General features: G+C 42.8%; 1 protein-coding gene across 7 annotated transcripts in view; it reads right to left on the bottom strand.

Annotated features, from left to right (window-relative positions):
* The window catches only part of PHACTR1 (phosphatase and actin regulator 1), a 532,833-nt gene that overhangs the window by 44,564 nt on the left and 468,823 nt on the right, over positions 1-19,446 (bottom strand). For all 7 annotated transcript variants that reach the window (XM_036447917.2, XM_036447915.2, XM_036447916.2 and 4 more), the window contains 2 exons: positions 5,884-6,131; positions 3,511-3,667 (listed from right to left, as the gene is read on the bottom strand). In XM_036447917.2, coding sequence (XP_036303810.1) covers positions 3,511-3,667; positions 5,884-6,131 — 405 coding nt within the window. The remainder of the gene's footprint in view (positions 1-3,510; positions 3,668-5,883; positions 6,132-19,446) is intronic.

The following is a 19,446-nucleotide window of genomic DNA, read 5'->3' as shown; positions in this document are numbered from 1 at the left end:
CTCATCAAAAGAGAGCAGGTCTGCCTGAGATTTCATCACACCATTAGAATGGCATGCAATTTAAAACCTATAAATTGTTTGTCTGGGATTTTCCATTTAATATTTTCTGACCGTGGTTGACTCTGGATAGCTGAAACCAGGAAAAGGAGAACTGCGAATAAGGAGGAGTGACTGCATACATAAGGACCAGAGTAACTGCACCCAGTTGATCATGTTCATGTCTCACGGGCAGCCCATACTTCTCAAATGGTGGTTGATTGAAATGGTTATGATCACAACATCCAGGTGACTTGTTGACTGAGGTGTAGGAGACCTGCCCAGTAGCATCAATGAGAAAACTTTGGAAGAATGATTTTTTTGTGTTCTAATGTAGAAACTCTGCCTACAAGCTTCATCTCATTTTATTAGACATTTCTGCTCTCCACTTCCAATATATAATTACTCCTGGAGTGATGAATTTTTTAGTGCTATTCAAGCTATCGGGCTAAAGTTAGGTTTTATATCTTGCTTACGCCATGAAGATTACAGATTTGACCACATTTTCCAAGGAGTTAAGATTTTCAGGACATTTCCTCTACCTTAAATGGCCAAAGAATTTCACAGCCTTTAGCTTCAGAAATGCAAACTGACAACAGAAACCCACATTCTTTTAGTTACCTTTTTACCTTAATGAAGTTCACTTTTTGCACATAGTGATCAGGTGATTTAGTCACACCCTCTCAGATTAAGAAAGGAAGGCCCAGGGAGGGCAAATGACCATGTAGAAAACAGACGAACCAGAGCTAGAGCCCACGGTTCTCACCGTGGACTAGTTCTCTCTAGTCACCTCTGGGTCTCAGCTCTCCTCTTCAACTGCTTTGGCTTCCGGATAAATGAGTATGTCCCTTGGGTGTGAGTCAGTGGCCGCACTTCCTCAAAGAAGACCTTGGGCACAGACTTGGCCTATTCAACTGGTTCCCTGAACTCTGTACAACACTGTCAACCTGTGAAACACTCTTAAGTCCTCTCTTTTAGGCCCAGTTTCTATAAGCTGGCTAGAGATGCCCAGGGTCTTGATACAGGAAGTAAACTCCCTATAAGAAAGAGTGCACAAGGAATGAAGTAGACTTAGAGTGAGGATGCAGGCCAGCTCAATACCTTGACCATGCCCAACACTCCCCTTGGTACTCCTATCTTTCTCTCCTTCCTCAGTGTGTCTTCTCCTTCTCATGACCAGGGTGAGAGGGTTGGAGGTGGATGCATACTGTGGTAAGCCCACAGTACTATGGAGTTTATGAATTCTAATCAGTACTGAAGTGTTAGAATATGAAGGGTTGGGAAAGGGTAGATTTTATAAGGATGAGGCTTCAAATGCAGCAAACTTTCCCAGTGCATGGATACTCTAGTCTCCTCCCACCTTTGTGTTTTGTCACCATTACTGTCAGCCAGCCATGGTTGACTTATGTGGATATGGATTCAGACAGGAAAAGCTGGAAATTGTCTCTCTTTTCGGGACTATGTCCTGAGACAACAATGGCCTTTTGGCGAGTGGAATGGCTCTGCAGTGGGCAAGCCAAATGGCTAGCCACACACATCTGCACCAGCTGCACACACATCAGCTTTCTATATCTCCCATCTTCCTCTCTCCACAGAAGATGCCAACTTGGACAGCCAGATGTGCCTGCATCGCACATCTGCAGAAGTCTTCCATTTCCCATATACCTAGAGCTCTGCTTGCACTGCAGCAAAGCTGGGGAAATGAGACCCGAGAGCACATGGTGGAACTGAACTTTGAGAAGTGGGGCTGAAATCAAAGATACACTCCTTCTCTTTTTCCTGCACTCCTCATCCCCCCTCCCCCCCAAAACAGCCCTATTTATATTAGGTATAAAACTGAAGAGCTGGTCAGGCATCAGCCAAGCACTGTATCCACTCACCCCACCCACCTTCAGAGAGAAACCTGGCCATCTGCAGCGGAGGAGAGGAGACTTGGGAGTCCAGATCCTTGTCTCCAGTTCCCTAATGTATGCATGTTAAGAGGCCTGAAACTTTGAGTAGCTTCAGAAAAAAGAGAATAAGACCCATGGTGGGAGTTGTATGGATAAAGAGTTCAGGTCAGCAGAAGGTAGAATGTTTAACAATCAGGCTCTGCAACAATGGCACCAGCCCTCCAGAGGGCTGGGGGTAACTATCACCGAGGAATTAAGAGAGATTGGGATGCCAGCCTGTGGATGTGCACCATATTCACTGACCAATGGGGAAAGGATGGGGAGGAGTAGATGGGTAGATATTTCATCCCATGATTCTAAAGACTACAGAATTCAAGGACAAATCATCTGTCAGTGTAACTATTCTATACAGCTCTGTAAGATTAAAACAACATCCGCCAGGAGGAAAACAAATTAATTATGGGAAACTGTCCTTAAGTAACAAAATAAATCAGGTGGCAGGGAAGAACCCCAGCAGCTCCCGTGGATGGCATCTGTGGCCCCGTAACCTCTTTGGATACCAGTTGCCTCAGTTGTCCTGGTGAAGGTGATAATGAAAGCTACTGATAGGATTGTGGGGACAAGAAAAGGACATAACAGATAACTGAATGTTTACTATGGGCGAGGGACTGTTTTAAATGCTTTGGTTATATTGCTTATATCCTACAACTGCTCATTTTATAAGTACAGAAATACAGGCATAGAAAATAAGTGAGTTTCTCAAGGCTGCACAGCTAGGAAGAGGGAGAGGAGAGTGAAACCCAAGAGATGTCTACACGTTGCACCCAAACACTTAGCACAGCGCCTGGGTCACAGTGGGGTTCATGATGAGTATTATTACAGAGGCAACACAATATGGTCGTTGAAAGGGAGCGTTCTGCAGCCAGTCTATGTGACATCAGTCTATGTGACGCCATACAGGAAACTGTTCTCTATACCTGGTGTTCTTATCTGTAAAATGGGCACAAAATGTCCATTTCATAGAGAGCTTCGGAGATTAAGTGATTTAATGCATGTTTCATGTTCCGAAGAATGCCTGGCAAATAATCAGTGCTCTACAACATAAGCTAACACCATATAAACATGCTCTAGATTACACACACATCCAGGTGTTAATATAACACTCTCTATGTTCATGTCTGTAATGTACACAAAGGGCAATCACTCAAAAGTCACAGCTTAATGACGAGGCATCATTAACAGCCACTGACATCTTCTGGTTGCACAGTATCAGAGAAAGTGCATGTATTAGATTGCTTTGTGCTTAACCAGACTCCAATTGCACACAGGCCCACAATTCCACTGGACGGCCACAATTTTTCTACAGGAGGTTCTTGTCTGGAAACCCTGCCTCTCAGGTTCTCCTTGAACCTCAAGTGAAATTTCCCAGATTTATATGAGTGAAGGGGAAGGGACTGAGAAGAAATGGAATGTTTTCCATAGACTTCCTTCTCTACTAAGCTCTCCAAGAGACACCAGGGACTGGTTTGGGGGTGGACACCTTTTATCCAAATCTGCAAAGCTGGTGGCCCTGCTGTCCTACCTGGTGAGCTTGGTGCCAATCTGCTGCCTCAGCTCCAGCCTCTCTTCATCCGTCTGCCTGGGAAGGATGTTCTTTTCTTCTAGCTCTCGCTTGGAGGGCCTGTTGCTGAGTTTGATGGCTAGGGAGTCCTTCCGGCACACCTTCATGGCCAGGGAGCCTGCGGGAGGGGGAAACGAGTTAATAAAGCTGACATCCACCTGCCCAGGCTCCCACAGGAACAACTGTGAGTCACAATGTGAAAGGCAGGAAGACTGGCTTCACACCTGAGAGTGGGGAAGGACCCAAAGGACAATTCCATAGAGTTCCTGCAAGCAATATGTTGGGTACACCTCGCAGTGTTGAGCATGTGAGGAGCACACTGGAGTCTGTGATTGGATCTTGGCTCTCCAGGGACTGCCAGTATGCAGAAAACACCATAAAGGAGGGACAGACTGGGGGGAGAAAGGACAGAGGCCTTTAGTAACCAGAGGGAGCTTCACAGAGGAGGAGGGGCTGGCACCTGCAGGACAAATGAGATGCGCCCAGGCAGAAGGTTGGTGGATTTCTGCATGTGGGAGAATCTCAGAGGTGATAGATAAACCAGGTCATCACAGGAGACAAAAGAGATCAGTGACCATGGAGCTGGGGTCATGAAGGAAAATAAAGCTGGGCGGACAGTGAGGTCTGTTTGGGATGGGAGTGGAAGTGAGTTCATTAAAATAGGCAATATTCTGGGATAGTTTTTCTTTCAGTGTAAGGAGTTCTGAGCAGCCAGCCAGAGCAGGGCTGCCTTCCATCTGGAACAAATCTATGGTTCTCAACCAGGGGTGATTTGGTTCCGCAGGGCCGTGGGACAACAACGAGGGCACGTGGAAAACACCTAAGAGAATGAAACAAACAAGGAACGCGAAGAACAGAGGCAAGACAGGGTTCTGATCAAGCCTCAAAATTTTATTCAAGAACAACGGTTTATAAGCTCTCAGGCTGGGAGGGGAGGGGTAGGAAAAGGGGGGGGGGTTGTCACAAGGTGATTGACTGAGCGGTGGGTACTTGTTCTTAGCTGGTTGGCTATTCCAATGTGGGAGGGATAACAGTTTTGGCGCGTGCGGGCTTTTTGGCGCTCCGCTCTTGCTCAACCAGGAAGTGGAACTGACCAGGAAGTGAGACCGGACTTTTTCCTTATGGCTCCTGGCACCAGGGGACACTTGGCAAAGTCAAGATACAATTCTGATGGTCAAAACTGGGTTTTGGGGGAGGTGCTTCTCCTATCCAGTGGGCAGAAGCCAGGGATGCTATTAAATAACCCATAGTGCACAGGACAATGAAGTCTAATCTGGTCTAAAATGTCACTTGTGCTGAGGCTGAGAAATGCTGCTGTAAGACATTCGCTTCTCTGGGCAGGAAACAGTGCCCAGGGCTGAGCAGCTGCTCCTTCCTCCCTGGGTCATTTGGGCCTTTGTCCGCCCCTTGTACTCCTCTCATGGATATCACCTTGACCATGGCATTGCCACCAGGACTCCTACCAGCAGCAGGAGGAGATTGGGCAGCAGCAATTTTGGGTGATTCCTCTGGATTTTATTTTGTAGGCTAGTTCTCTCCCTTCCTCACTGGTTTTACAACATGGACTTTGGAATGAGACAGTGGTATCAAACCCTAGGGCTGCCCCTGAGTAGATGTGAGGCTCTGGGCAGGTCACTGGCCTGACCCTTTTCTTCCCCTCTCTGTAAACTGGGCCAATAATGTCCATACTACCACGTGTTGTAAGATGTAGATAACAGAATAAAAATCTTAGCACGTGGCCAGGCACAGTGTATATTCAGTGAAAAGTTGCTATAAGTTCATTTATTAAAAAGTTAACTAAATATCACTCTCTAATCACTTAACTAAAATGTATTAATTATTCTTGGCCAGGATGACAGATTTTGAACTTTGCTTTCTTCATCTCTTCTCTCAGCACATTTGAAGCCCTAAGTAAGAAATTTTAATTCAGGCCTTCTATATTTTGTTGAGGTCTGCTTAAAGTGAATTTGCTGCATACAGAATGGTGAGTCTGAGTATTATGCAGATTCAAATAGAATTTTAGGGTTCCTACCCTTTTTTTTTGAGTGGGGGGGCTACATCTCAAGGGAAGCAGTCAAAGCATAGAAGAGGCATCTAAGTAGCAGGGGGCAGCGTGATGTAATTTAATTTTTAGAGCTTTGGGGATGTTCAGAGGACATTGACCCTTTCATTATACTCATGAAAACACTGAGGCCCTAAGAGGTTAATTGAGCTGCCCCGTATCCCAGGGCCAGTTGACACCAGACCTCGTTAGGACCACAGTGTGGGGCAGCTGTCAGCACTCTTTCTATAAAGGCCACGCCCCATCCCCACTGAAGAGCTGGATGCACTCACTGGTGTACAATGAGCTGTCATCATCCTCGTCTTCCTCCTCCTCCTCCTCTTCCCTTGTGTAGAGACAGGAAGAATCTTCGTAGTCTGAGTCATGAGGCACATTTTCTTTATTGTCATCACATTCAATCACAACAGTTGGCACTTGTCTTATTTCTGGAAGGCCCAGAGGTCCTGCTTTTGTGATACCATCACCCGAGTGCAAACCGGAGCTGTGATAAGAAGTGGGGCAGGGGACTCGCTGCTCAGAGCTGTTCAAAGAGAAGGAGGAGAGAAGACAGTCACTCTGGCTAATGTCTATAAATGCATCAGAACCTTCTTAAAACTCAGTTGTCAATGCCTAAGAGACAAAGGGTCTCCAGGGCAACTGAAGTTTCATTTCTCATCTTAAAGTTAAACATTTGAGGCCAGCAGACTTCTCTGATGGTGGCAGCAGCACAGGGTAGGAGTAGAAATCCTTATTCCCTGTGAATGGATGGTGGTGTCACTGGCATAGCAATGAGAATGTTCCTGAGCTATACAATAAACACTTCAAAATAGTTAAAATGTAATTTTTTGGTCCTGTGTATCTATTGTACAATTAAAAAACTAAAAACACAAAATTAAAAAACACATTTCATTCCATAAACATTTCTGGTTAAGAGTCATACCTCCAAGTGGCAAAGAAAAGTTTCTTTGCCACTGACATGTCTCATAGGAGGAGTAAAAGGATTAATTTGATGGAAAAGTTAGAGATCCAGAGAAGAGAAAATACATGAAGTTATAGCTTTCAGAGTTCCACAGTGTGACTGGTAGAGGCTGAGTGTCGGACAGAATGTTTGAAACTTTATGTATGGAGAGACTCAGGGAAAGAGAAAAGGTGGGACCACAGGGCTGGTGACTCATTCATGCACATCTGGGTGACATGGTCAAGGATGACTTAGAGTTCTCTCCCCTCAGCAGCCACAAGCACCATAATCTGGTTGTTGTTTTTTTTTGTTGTTGCAGGTCAGTTTTCCATGCAGAAATGGAAATGACATTCTTGATTTTCCTGTTTAAATTGAGCCAACTCAAATAAAATGTATTTTTAATGAAAAATTATTTGCTTCATAAATAGGACCCATATAAGTCCATTGTAGGAAAATTAGGAAATATGTAACATAAAAAAGTAGTTTTTTTTTTTTTTTAATAGACTCTATCTTAGGCTCCTAAAGCAATTTAGAATCCTTTTCATGACAGATTCTGAATGAAGTCCAGCAAGAATAATGGGCCAGAAACACACAGCTGAATTTTATAATTCTTCTTCAGATTAATTGGAAGTGGGATTTATATCTTTTATTTAAGGAATTTCTAAAACGTAGAAAATTCAATACATTTACCATCCAAAAGTGTTTGATATTCATAAAATAATGGAGTGTGAAGTTATATATCAATGAATTCACATTAAAATATTTTTATACAAAAGAAAAATCTTATTCATGACATATGAATGCATGATAGTCTCCTTTGAAACTTTCATTTATGCTTTAAATTATTGCTATGTCTAATTTAAATTCAATTAACTTTCTTCCTCCCATTATTTCCTAAGTGCTGTTTTGCTCTTTATATTTTTCACATAACTCTTCGTGACACAAATGGAAAATCTAGTTAACACATTATGAGCTATGACATTCAAGGCAATGAATTCAATCAACTAGAAAAAAAGCCCTTCAACTAAGATTAAATCAAATATTTACAAAACTATATCATCTTATTAAACACTATAGGCCTGGTGCATGAAGATCATGCACTCAGGGTGGGGTGTCCCTCAGCCCAGCCTGTGCTCTCTCGGACATCCTAAGCCAGCAGTCGAACATTCTTAGCGCTGCCGTGGAGGTAGGAGAGGCTCCTGCTACTGCTACTGCCACTGTGCTTGCCAGCCATGAGCCAAGCTTCTGGCTGAGCTTTGCTCCCCCTGTGGTAGCGCAATGACCACCAGGGGGCAGCTCCTGCATTGAGAGTATGCTCCCTAGTGGTCAGTATGCATCATAGTGACCAGTTGTTCCGCTGTTTGGTCAATTTGCATATTGGCCTTTTATTATATAGGGTGAGCAGATAAAGGGGTCCATTTTCCATTTAGTTCAATAAAAATGGTCAAAAGGAAGGCAAAAACATGGTAGATGGTCTCTGGGTGACAAATATAACAGTTGACTGACTGAAAGGTGACTGACTGAGGGCACTAGTGCCCCACCTCACAAGGCACCCCTCCTTCAGGCAACCACACACACTGCATTCAAATTCTACTTGGGATTCCACATGGGGTATTAAAAGAAGCAAGGACAGAGGAGGCAGAAATGTAATTCTATGGTTCATGCTTTGCCCTACCTGTCTTCTCCTCTCCCTATTCTACAAATTAATTAACAATGGCTCCAACAAAGGCACAGAGTGAATATTAGATCTGAGGGATGAAAAGCAGCCAATAGATATTTATGTTTGAAGGGGAAAAGAGTTAGAAACCAGAATGTATGAATTCCTTAAGGCAAAGGGTCCCAAGTGCCTCAAGAGGACTGTGAAAGGAGAAATATGCAAAGAAAGACAACCCCCCCCCAAAAAAAACAAAAACAAAAACAAGAACAAAAAAAAACACAACTCCACAGCCTTACAGGCAGCTGTGATCAACAGGGCCCTATGGTTTCTCTTCCCTCAAAGACATGAGGGAGTGTGAGTCTGAGTAGAATGGGAATAGAAGGCTGATCCCCCAGGTGCTTAGGCACATACTAGGTATCATGTAACCTACTAATTTTGTGAAATAGGGACCAGCCATGGTGATCAGCCACTGCCTGTGCAGGCACTATAGACCCAGCTGGGACCTCACCTGGCCACTAAGTTCATCTGCCTGAGTTGTGACTCTAGAACACATGTGTCAAACACAAGGCCCGCGGGCCAAATCTGTCCCGCCAGGCCTTGCAATGTGGCCTGCACCGCGCTGTCATCACTGCACTCCGCTGCGTTTCCATCACAATGACAGTTTATAACTGTTCAGTAAACCATTTGGCCCACGATTTAGGCTGGATTTTAGATTTTGGCCCCTTCTCTGATTGAGTTCGACACCCCTACTCTAGAACATGATAGAATGTCTACTTTCTGGCCAGCATGGTTCAGTGGCTGAGCATTGACCTATGAACCAGGAGGTGAAACTTTGATTCTTTGTCAGAGCACTTGCCCAGGTTGCAGGCTGGTCCCCAATGGGGGTGGGGGTGAGTGGGGGCTGTAGAGGTAGCCAATCAAAGGTTCTCTTTCATTATTGATGTTTCTATCTCTTCCTCTCCCTTCATCTCTAGAAGAAGAAAAAAAGGAATTAAAAAAAAAAAAAAGAATGTCTACTTCCCCATAATAGTGAAAAGAGTGTTTTCTAGGAAGCTAGGTGAATCCATCAAAAAGGGCTTTTAAATATTCTATTCATAAATACCCATTGATGGCCAACTCTGAGGGGAAGGAGGACAAACAGCCAGATGTGCTCATTTAGCTGGCGACTCTGGAGAAGCACAAAAGAGCAAGAAAAGTCAGATGTGAGTGATGGGTTGGCTGAGGAGAAGGTTGGGAGTTGATTAAGTGACCTCAGATTCAAAAGTTAGATACAAATCTGACTCCAAATTTTGCCACTTACTATTGGTCACATTATCCATGCCCTTATGGAGACCCTCACTTGTTCTTTATAGAAATGGCTTTCCAAATGGTTTCAAGACACCTCCCAGTTTCAGTCTAGTTTCCACACCTCTGTCAGAGCAACTTTCTAAAACTCAGATCTAGTCTCACCGTTAGAACTCTGATTGCCTGCCCTATCTCCAACTACTGCTTCAAGGGTGACAAATGGGAAACCCAATGAACATGTCATGAGCTATACTATTCAAGACAAGGAACTCAGTGTAGCCCCTTATTCCACTTGGACTCCACCCTGGTTGTGGGCAGGAAGGGGAACACACAGTTGAACATCAGTCTTAGCAATGCGGGTTTTATACACTGGAGTTATCACTTAGAAGGTGTTGTCTTCTACGTAACAGGTCTCACTGCTGAAGAAAAGTAAAAACCCAAAAGCAGTCATGCGATGTCTCACACAATTTGGCCCATATTATGAACCCAGCCTCTGTCCCCATACAATTTACCCCTTGATAACGCACAACAATGCATTGCACACTCTTGGACTGGATTGTGCTCCCACCCCACCTTCACCCTAATTTCTATTTACCTTTTCATAACTGGCTCAGGCAACTTGTTGCCTATATTCCTGGAGATCCTGCAATAGTGAAAATTGGGAACATCTGTTTGCTTGCTCACTTTCCTTCCCAACCACTCTGCAGGCTGTGTGAGGGCTGGGACCACATCTAATTCATGTTTATTGTAGATGCCTCGCTCCATGCCTGACACAAACTGGACACTCAGTAATTGCTCATTGTTTTTGCAGAATGAAGGAAATATGGGCCGTGACCATTGATACTCAGGTGCAGTTGTAAGTGATTGACAAATCATTTTACAGGGTATTAATTATGAGATCTGTTCTTTCTTTTCAGGGAGGTGACTGGTGGTGTATTGCAGGGCTGCGGGTGTCTCTGACTTGGTTACCAGTGTTATCAATGGCTTTAATAATGAAAAAGGCATCTTGATCCAATAGGTGGAAGAACTGAGATAGAGAAGGAAAGGAGGGAATGAACAGAGTGAACATTTATTGAACATGTTGCCTACTGTTCTAGAAGTGTTCACATCCAGCATCTCATTTCATCTTTCTAATAACTCTGCAGGAGAGGTGTCATTATCTCATTTTATTAAGCAGGAAATAGAGGCTCCAAGGGGGCAATAAACAGGTACATGAGTACACTGGAAATAAAGAAAGAAGAGAATCTGGACCCACTCTGTTTCAATGAATTATATCCCAAAACTGAATTATGCTACTTGTAAGATTGTGTTCTTTGATTCCACACAAACCCCAATAATTGTACACACATAAGGTGAAGAGAATGAACAACGCGTGTAAAAATGGACATTATTACTTTTTAAATATTTTAAATCTTGCTAGCCAGGGTAAGTAATAGTGTTTCTCACCGCCCCCCCCCCCCCCCCCCCCCCCGCCATGGTCAGGCCATTCCTGGAGCACAGAGTTTAAAGGGTTCATCTTAGACACTGGATTATAATGGTCAGGAGGCGGGAGCAGTCACTTGCTGGTCTATTGTCATGGCAGAGTTGAATACATATCACAGATCATCAAATATTTACTATCTGGTTTTTATGGAAAAAGTTCTCTGACTTCTGGTCTAAATCAGGATTCCTAACCCTTGATCATAGCCACACTTCTAAGTTTGGTCTGTGCCAGATTTGAAGCCCATTTAGACTATTATTTACGTTGTATTTTAAAATCAACACTTAAAAAAACTTAAACACTAATTTAGCCTCATCTTAAGCAATAATATCTTTGTAATCAAAGGCTTCATATGCAACATTGTGTTTATAACTTACAGTTAAATTAAATGACTACTAAAACTTTTATAAAAAGTTTTGCTTGCTTGTGCTAAGCTTGCTTTGTGTACTACCATTGATGCATACAACACACTTGGATGAAATGATGGCCTGGATACCCTCTCAACTGCAGCATGATTGACATTTCGGGTTAGACAATTCTTTGTGGCGGGAGCTGTCCTATACACTGTAGCATGTTCCCAGAACCCCTGGTCTCTACCCACTGGGTGATAGTGGCTACTCCTCTAATGTGACAACATGAATATCACCAGACACAGCCAAAAGACTTTTGGGGGAGGGGAACTGCCCATTGGGGAACTGCCCATCGGGGAGCTTAGAGCAGTGGTAGGCAAACTGCGGCTTGCGAGCCTTGGTTTGCTCTCTGCTGACTAATGAGTTTGCCGACCACTGGGATAGGGGCTTAATCACAAGGAACAATAACAGCCTGTAATTATTGGAATTGAGAGTCTAGGTCAGTGGTCAGCAAACACATTAGTAAACAGGATGGCAAACTACAGCTCTCGAGCTGCATGTGGCTCACAAGCTGCAGTTTGCCAACCACTGGCATAGAGAACCCACAATGGTTGTGCCATGCGCTGCATTCTCAGAGTTGTAGAACAAGGGTCACTTCTAAAGCAGCTTTGGTACTGATTGTGAGGAATTCACAGGATTAGCAGAAGATGATAAGTGTCCATATCTTGTCTCCTAAATTCCTGACTTGCTGTGTCTCAGACTGTCACTGGGGCTATACCAACAATTGGATGCTATGAGCCTCCCACTGAGTCAGTTACTTGCAGCCCTGGTCTAGTCCCCGAACGTTACCAGCCTGACTCCTGAGTGCAATAGCTTTCCTCAGCACGTTGCCCAGATTGGTGATTTACAGAATGACCCTCTGGTGGCTTCAGCACTGCATCTTCCAGAGCACCTGTGAAGCCCTGAGAAGCTGATTCATGTAATCAGGGGACGCTTCACATCAAAACTCTTTGAAGTCAAGCTTTCACTTTGCCTGGAATTCAAGTGGCTCACATAGCACGTGGGTTGTGTTCTGTTCCTCTTCCTGGTGGCTGACCAGGTACTAAAACCAGAGATAAATGTAATGCCCCTCATCTTGACCTATGTGGAGCCTTCTTTAACCTGTACTGGATTGCTGTACCCAATGATGAAAAAGTTAATGTTTTTAAGTGCTGATACTACATCCTGTATTGATCCATTTAGGTCTCACAACCCTAGGAAATGGGGCGCTGTGATTCCCCCATCTCAGAGAGGAAAAATGAGGCCCACGACCATGGTCACAGCTGGAGGGATGCAGGCCTTACTGAACAGGGGCAGCAGGATTACAGCACCTGGTGTCCCACTGATGTCACTATACCACCCGTGCAGAAGCAGCAGTGCTGCAGTGGCCTGGACCTTGCTATTCTCTCAGAACCTTCTTTCCTCCCCAACCCACTCCCCCTGGCACCCAGCCCACTTTCAACTGTTGTCAAACAGGTCTGATCATTCCATTTTCCCAATGAAGATCTTTGAAGGGTCTCACTGTAAATGATAAATTCTGTCCTCTTTGGCACGGAGTGGGGGGCCTCATCACCTGACCCCACAATTCCTTTCAGTCTCCTTTGTTACTGTTCTTCACTGACTGCCCAGTGTTCCAGCCACAGAGGGCAACTGGCCACTTCCCAAGCACACTGTGAATGCCCTGCCTCCTTCCTCTGATCCACTCACCGCTCTGCCTTATCCTATCCTCCGACTTTGGCTGGAAGCATTCTGCCACACTTCAGGGTCAGCTCAGATGCCATTTCTTATGAACAGTCTTTCCTAACTTTCCTAACGAAAATCAGCCCTTCTCTGTGCTTCTACATCTTCGTTCTCACCTCCTTTACAGCACCTGTCACATTATGTTATAATTATGTGTCTACGCATTTGCTCCCTGCCCTTAGTGACTACAAGTCTTTCAAAGACAGAGTCTGGTTATTAATTATCTTCATATCTCAGCCCAATTTTGTGCATGCCTTTGGAACTGATGGAAAAATCAGCTCAGTATTTGGGCTGAAATCTCTTGGAATCAGAAGATGTCATATTGCATTTCTCACCATTTAATTCATTAAAATAATGATCCCTGTTCCTGAGGGTCTTGCTGTTGCAGGGAAAGTATCCTTTAAAAGAAGAATTAAGGTTTTGGAAATAGTGATCTAGAGTTTTTTTCCTAAGAAGATAATCCAATAAGATCTATGTAAGGAAGACGCCTTTGGTCCCAGACCGGAAGTGTGAGCACAGATCTAACAGAGCCTAAGGTTATTCCGTTTCCAACTCTACACTCACAGGCTGTCTGGCCCCTTCAGTGAGAACTGTCCAGAGAAGGCTGCTTTGTAAGGTGAAGTAAAAGAGAATCATAAGACTTCTTTTTATGTGACATTCTACAATGAATTTAAATAAACATCAACGACCCCCAAATTATTCCACAGGGAGAAACATGAGCTTCTGTTCCCCCTTTGGTAGCTCCAAATGATATAATTTTCCTGACAAATGTAATAGGGATGAGCATGCAAAAACCTTAGGGCATTCATGACACTCACAGACGTTGGACAGCTGCACCGCTGTGGGATATTTCCGTTCTACTCCACACACCGGGGCTGCACAGCCCAGGAGGAAGGAGCAGGGCATCCTGCAAACCACCGCAGTAATAACACGCCTGCTCCCCACGGGGCCTGTCGGAGTGCTTTGTACATGTGCATTATCTCACTCTTCACAGAAACATGCAGGTAGGAACAGTATTGTTATGATCTTGATTGTATGCACCACAAATTCAAAACAACATGAAATATAATAATTATCTGTATAAGGGAAAGCACAGATGCTCACAGAACTCGACTACTCTTTCACCATGAATTCTGCTGTGAGGAGGCCCGGGTGAAGGCTACTGTAGAACAGAGGTGAGTCTGAATTCTGGGCTGGAGCCATACAGCAGGTTTAGTGTGAGCAGCATGTGGCTGGGGGCAAGTAGGGATGCAGAGAGAATAGGATGAGAGAGGAGAGAATAATTACAGAGCTTGCTAGCCCAGCCCTGGATAATGGAGTGTTGTCGATGAGGAGGAGCGTAGTGGGTTTACTGTGGCTGCATTAATGATGTGTTTCTTTAGGACAGAAACATCACCAGTAACGCCTCCTGGTCCCCTGCTCTAGCTCTCTTCAGTTCCTTGTCCCCTATATACAAAATGTAACAGTCACTGGTTTATCATCTATTTCCCCTATTAAAAGGTAACCTCTCAAGGAGATGGACTTTGTTTTGTCCTTTCTGCCTCCCTAGAGGCTGTAACAGCCTAAATATATCTTCCTTCATGAAAATGATGGAAGAACAGCAAAGAATAAAAAGTTGTTTACTTAAAACAGGAGGGCTGCTACTTACAGGAGGTATACTAAAAATAGAAGACTTCAGAAAGCTTGAGAGTAAATGGCTGTCTTCAACTGATAAAAAGCATGCATTTCACACTCCCTTCTTCATTGTATCCCATGACATGCCAGGGAAGCGAGACGCTTTCTTCCCTCCCCTCTGTACTGCTCCATCATGAACAACATTTAATGAGTCCCCTGTTTGGAAAATTCAATTCTCTTCTTCAACTCTTCTTAACTGACTAGGAGACACATAGACTAAAATAACAAGGGCTCCTCTCAGATCCCCTTTACCTACCCCCAGTTCCCTACATTTATATAGTCACATTACTAAGCATCTCTAGATTTCAAAAATTAAGAGACTGCTTTTCCTTCCCTGTTTATTATGAGCAAGGGATAACTCATAAAGAAATAAAGGCCCAGACATCTACAACATTTCAAGGTCCCTTTTCAGGGAGCCTTATAACCCTGGCTTTCTCTCCATCACTTGGCAACAGCTAGATGCAGAGTAGAGCAGGTGACTCAAGTGGGCGGGGATTACAGGTGATCAAACACCTTTGATACTTTTGTAGAAAATCAGAGGCAGATTTTGAAATTAAAAGTCACGGTGCATTTTAAATCCTTAATCTTCACTGAAAATACCTGGAAACTATTTTGCCATCACTTCTAAAGAAAATCATCTAATAAAGGAATGTTGCTTCCTGGTTTCTAATTTCAAATGCAACATTGTGAAAAAGAAAAAAAGCCATTAATCCCCTCAAAGGACAGAGAAAATCTATTATATACAAATATGACAAGGAAAATGAAATTAAACTTCAAGAGGCCCAGTTTTTGTAATTTAGTTTGCAAGAGCTATGAAAGGAGTTTTCAGAGGGGAGAGTCAACAATCAGCCATTTTCTTCTGAGAGACCAAAAATGTGTGAGAAACTATGCTACAAATCTCAGTGCCCGAGGCTGAGGCTGAAAAATGACAGAAATAACACTGCAACCCAAGAACGGAGTTAATCAGCTTTATTTTAGGACAGCAGGCACACACTGTGTTCCATCACGGCCTAGGATTAGCCTTCTGAGATAAAAACTCAACATTAGAGCCTTTGTGTTTTGTTGGATTTCTGTCAGCAAGAAACTATGCCCATCTATATACAGACTGGGGTCCTGAGCGTCCCGGACAGAGAAAGAGTTTTGAGCTTCTTTTTTTTCTAGCAGTGATAATGAATTCAAATTAATTCATTCACACCCTTTCTCTGTCCTTGCAGGGACAAATGACCCACATTTCTGAAATAGGGCCTGGACTTGGGATGTGATGAATAACACAATAAGACATGCAGAGTCTAGTCTGCCCACTAGCTCACCCTTCTCTGCATTCCCCAGCTCTGATGGAGGAGCCACACAGTGGTGGCTCTTTCACAGACTTCATCCCTAGACCAACATCCTAGACCACTCTTGGTTGGATGGTGATGCCAGGAGGGTAGGACGTGGAGTGAGGAGGCTGATGTTTGAGTCCCAGCTGGGCTATTCACTAAATGTGCAAATGGATCTCCAGTTCCTCATCAGTGAAACGGAGAAACCTATTTGCCCACCTCACAGGCCACTGCGACATCAGAGGATAATGCTGGTGCTGTTGTGCCTAAATAACACCAAAGCGGGTAGTTGCTGTTTTAGCAGAGATTGCTTAAACATTGGCAAAAAGCCAGTCAGTATGGATATTATTTGTTAGTTTATTAAAACACTTCCTTTAGTGCCTTTATATTTCTGGCCTGCAAAATCTTTCTGGACAATGGTTTGTAAGATCAAAGAATCACTATTTATTCATTGGGCAAGGCAGATTTCAATTGATGTGCACATAGAAATTCAGGCATGGATTCTCTTTCTTTTGAAAATATACTTCCTTTTTAATACTCTTAATTCTTCAAAAGATGTTAATGGCTTATATAGTCTCATTTTCACCTTCCTCCAATCAGTCTGCTCACCAGCCTTGCAGGGGATGATCTCTCTTCCAAAATCTCATCTTGCCCCTTGGAATAGCAGTTAAATGGTAAAACAGTAACTATAGGCAGCCACTTACAGGTAAGTACAGTATATGTTTTAAAATAAAAGAATTGACCTCAAGCAAGAGGATGATAAAACTGATTAGGGATAAATGTCTAACCAGAATTGCAGATTTTAAAGAGATGGTCATCAACGTAAGAAAAAGGAATCTTTCCCTGAAAACGTACTTCACTTAAAAATGTTTCCATTTGCATAATGATAAACAAAATTCTGAACTTCTACAAATATGCTGCTTCACAAGCTAGTAACACTCAGAGGCATTCAGAATTTAGTTCTTGTTAGGGCACCAAAGCACCTCTGCTTATCCTGGGACACTCTTATCTGCAGGTGGAAACGTCATTAACATAAGCCAGTGCAGTAAATGTCAGACTGTTAGGGCTACAAGAAACCCATCAAATTCAGGACCAAGAATTCACCATTAGAATTTCCTGTGACCCTTGAGGCCACATAAAGAAAAGTCATTGTCACCATGAAATGTATTTATATTAGGGTAATGAATGATTTGCATTCTTTGAAAGGCCTAAACTTTTTATGGAATAAGAGAATTGTGGAGATTGAAGGAATTTTGGGGACTACTGATTTAAATTTTTTCTGTCCAATTTTGAAATTATTATATTCTCAATATAGTAGAACTGATCAACTAAATTAAGATGGGAATGAAATCAGTGGCTGATTAGGATTTGAAGCCTAAATTCCTAGATTGATGCCAACTAGATCACAGAGCTTACTGCAGATATTAAAAGTAAATATTGCTTAATATTTGAGATGATGAAATGTCACCTTCAAAAAGATATGAATTATTACTAGAGAGAAAACAAATGAAAACAATCTAATTTGAGAAAATTGATACAAACAAAATCTACAATAAGATAGATTTGCAATATGCCTTTTAGGGGCACTGAAGGCAATTTAAAAAATAGATTTGTATTGATTTCAGAGAGGAAGGGAGAGGGAGAGAGTTAGAAATATCAATGATGAGAGAGAATCTCTGGTCGGCTGCCTCTTGCACATTCCCTACTGGCATCAAACCTGCAACCTGGTTATGTGCCCTGACTGGGAATCGAACCATTACCTCCTGGTTATAGTTGATGCTCAACCACTGAGCCATGCTGGCTGGGCTGAACGCAACTTTTGTGTGGTATAATTTTGCTCCAAATTATAGGGTGCTCCAAAAAAAAAAAAGTATACACACTTTAAATAGTTATAAAGGCAGTATTTATTTAAATACATGTCATTTTCAAAATAAGGCTATCAGCTGTTAAAATGTGAGTACCTTTTTTGGAGACACTATTTTTTGGACACTTACTGTTACAGTTTTTAATAAGATGAGTGATTTAAATTAAGTCATTTGTTCTTCACAAACAACTCTAATGAGGTTGGTGGTGTTATTAATATTCCTGTTTTAAATAGGAATCAAAGGCAAAAAGAAGTAGCATCTCTAAGATGGAAACCCTGGCAGTTAGATTCTGGAACCCATGCACTCAGCCATGGCGGTGGGCTGTCTCCACCATGGCCACACTGCCTCCGGTACCCCAGTGACATTGGATAAACATGGAACTCTCTAAGTTTTCTTCAGCTGGTCTCTAGTTCTGTCCTTCAGCACTGTCCCATCTAATCTGGTGAGTCACTGGTGTACCTTTCTAACATGTCATCTTTTAGTGTCATCTAGAAGGGTTCAGATTAGGGTAATGATTCAAAATTTTATACAAATTAGAACAGATTTTTAAAAATCTTGGGAGAACATAAGATAGTAAAGGGTCTACAAACCATCACAATGCATGATTACATAAACATTCTATACTTGGGATTATTAGTATAGAAGAGAGAAGAAAAATAAATTAGTAGAGAAGAGGGAAGAGAGATAAAGTAAATGGTAGTTATCTTTAAGGATTTGAAAGCCTTTCACAGTAAAAGAAGATTAGAAATAAGACTGAGGGGTATAATAAGTAAACCTTTTAGCCAAAAGGACTTTGTAATAAAGACCTTGTTGATAATGGAATGGGCTATCTTGGAGGTTCACCTTCTCTAAGAGACTAGAAAACAAATGATCAGGAATACTGCAATGGTGGGCTGCTTGCCTGGTCCTCAAGGTCTATTTTAATTATAGTATGACTATTGATTCAAACGTATGGTTTCCGAAGTCAGAAATTAAAGCTGTTTAATTTTTTATTAAATTCTCATGCTATGGTAACTATAATGTTTCATTAGGGTCAGAATAGAGGTCTGGGCTAACACCCTACAGATGACATTCTGGGACTCAGAGTCCAATGGGACTCACAATGCCAAACTGATCGCTAATGTTTCCTTCTTCTCGTATTTTTTGGGGTTACTGGAAATTGCTAGGAGAAGAGAGAAAATATTTGTTCCCTTCTGTATTAAACTTAATAAGAACAAGAATGAAGTCATGTTGACAGGGAGAACTCTTAGAAAATAAAAAATGGCAACATTACTGGAGATAGTGGCAGTTCCCACACTCAACTGACAAGTGGCCTGTGACTTTGTTCTGCTCCCAGGTCCTGTCAGGACTCCTGAAGACGATGTGGTTGCTCAGAAAGATCTCCCAATCTTTATTTGTTTGGGAATAAAGACTTTCTTTTTCTGAAGGGCTACCTTGCTAAAGTGATATATGCATTCACACCCTATGTTCTGGCCAGTCTATCAGAACAA

Source organism: Pipistrellus kuhlii, unplaced genomic scaffold, assembly GCF_014108245.1.
Source record: "Pipistrellus kuhlii isolate mPipKuh1 unplaced genomic scaffold, mPipKuh1.p scaffold_m20_p_2, whole genome shotgun sequence".
Lineage (NCBI taxonomy): Eukaryota > Metazoa > Chordata > Mammalia > Chiroptera > Vespertilionidae > Pipistrellus > Pipistrellus kuhlii.
The sequence above is the reverse complement of the archived record's forward strand: the minus strand, read 5'-3'. Positions and strand labels throughout refer to the sequence as shown.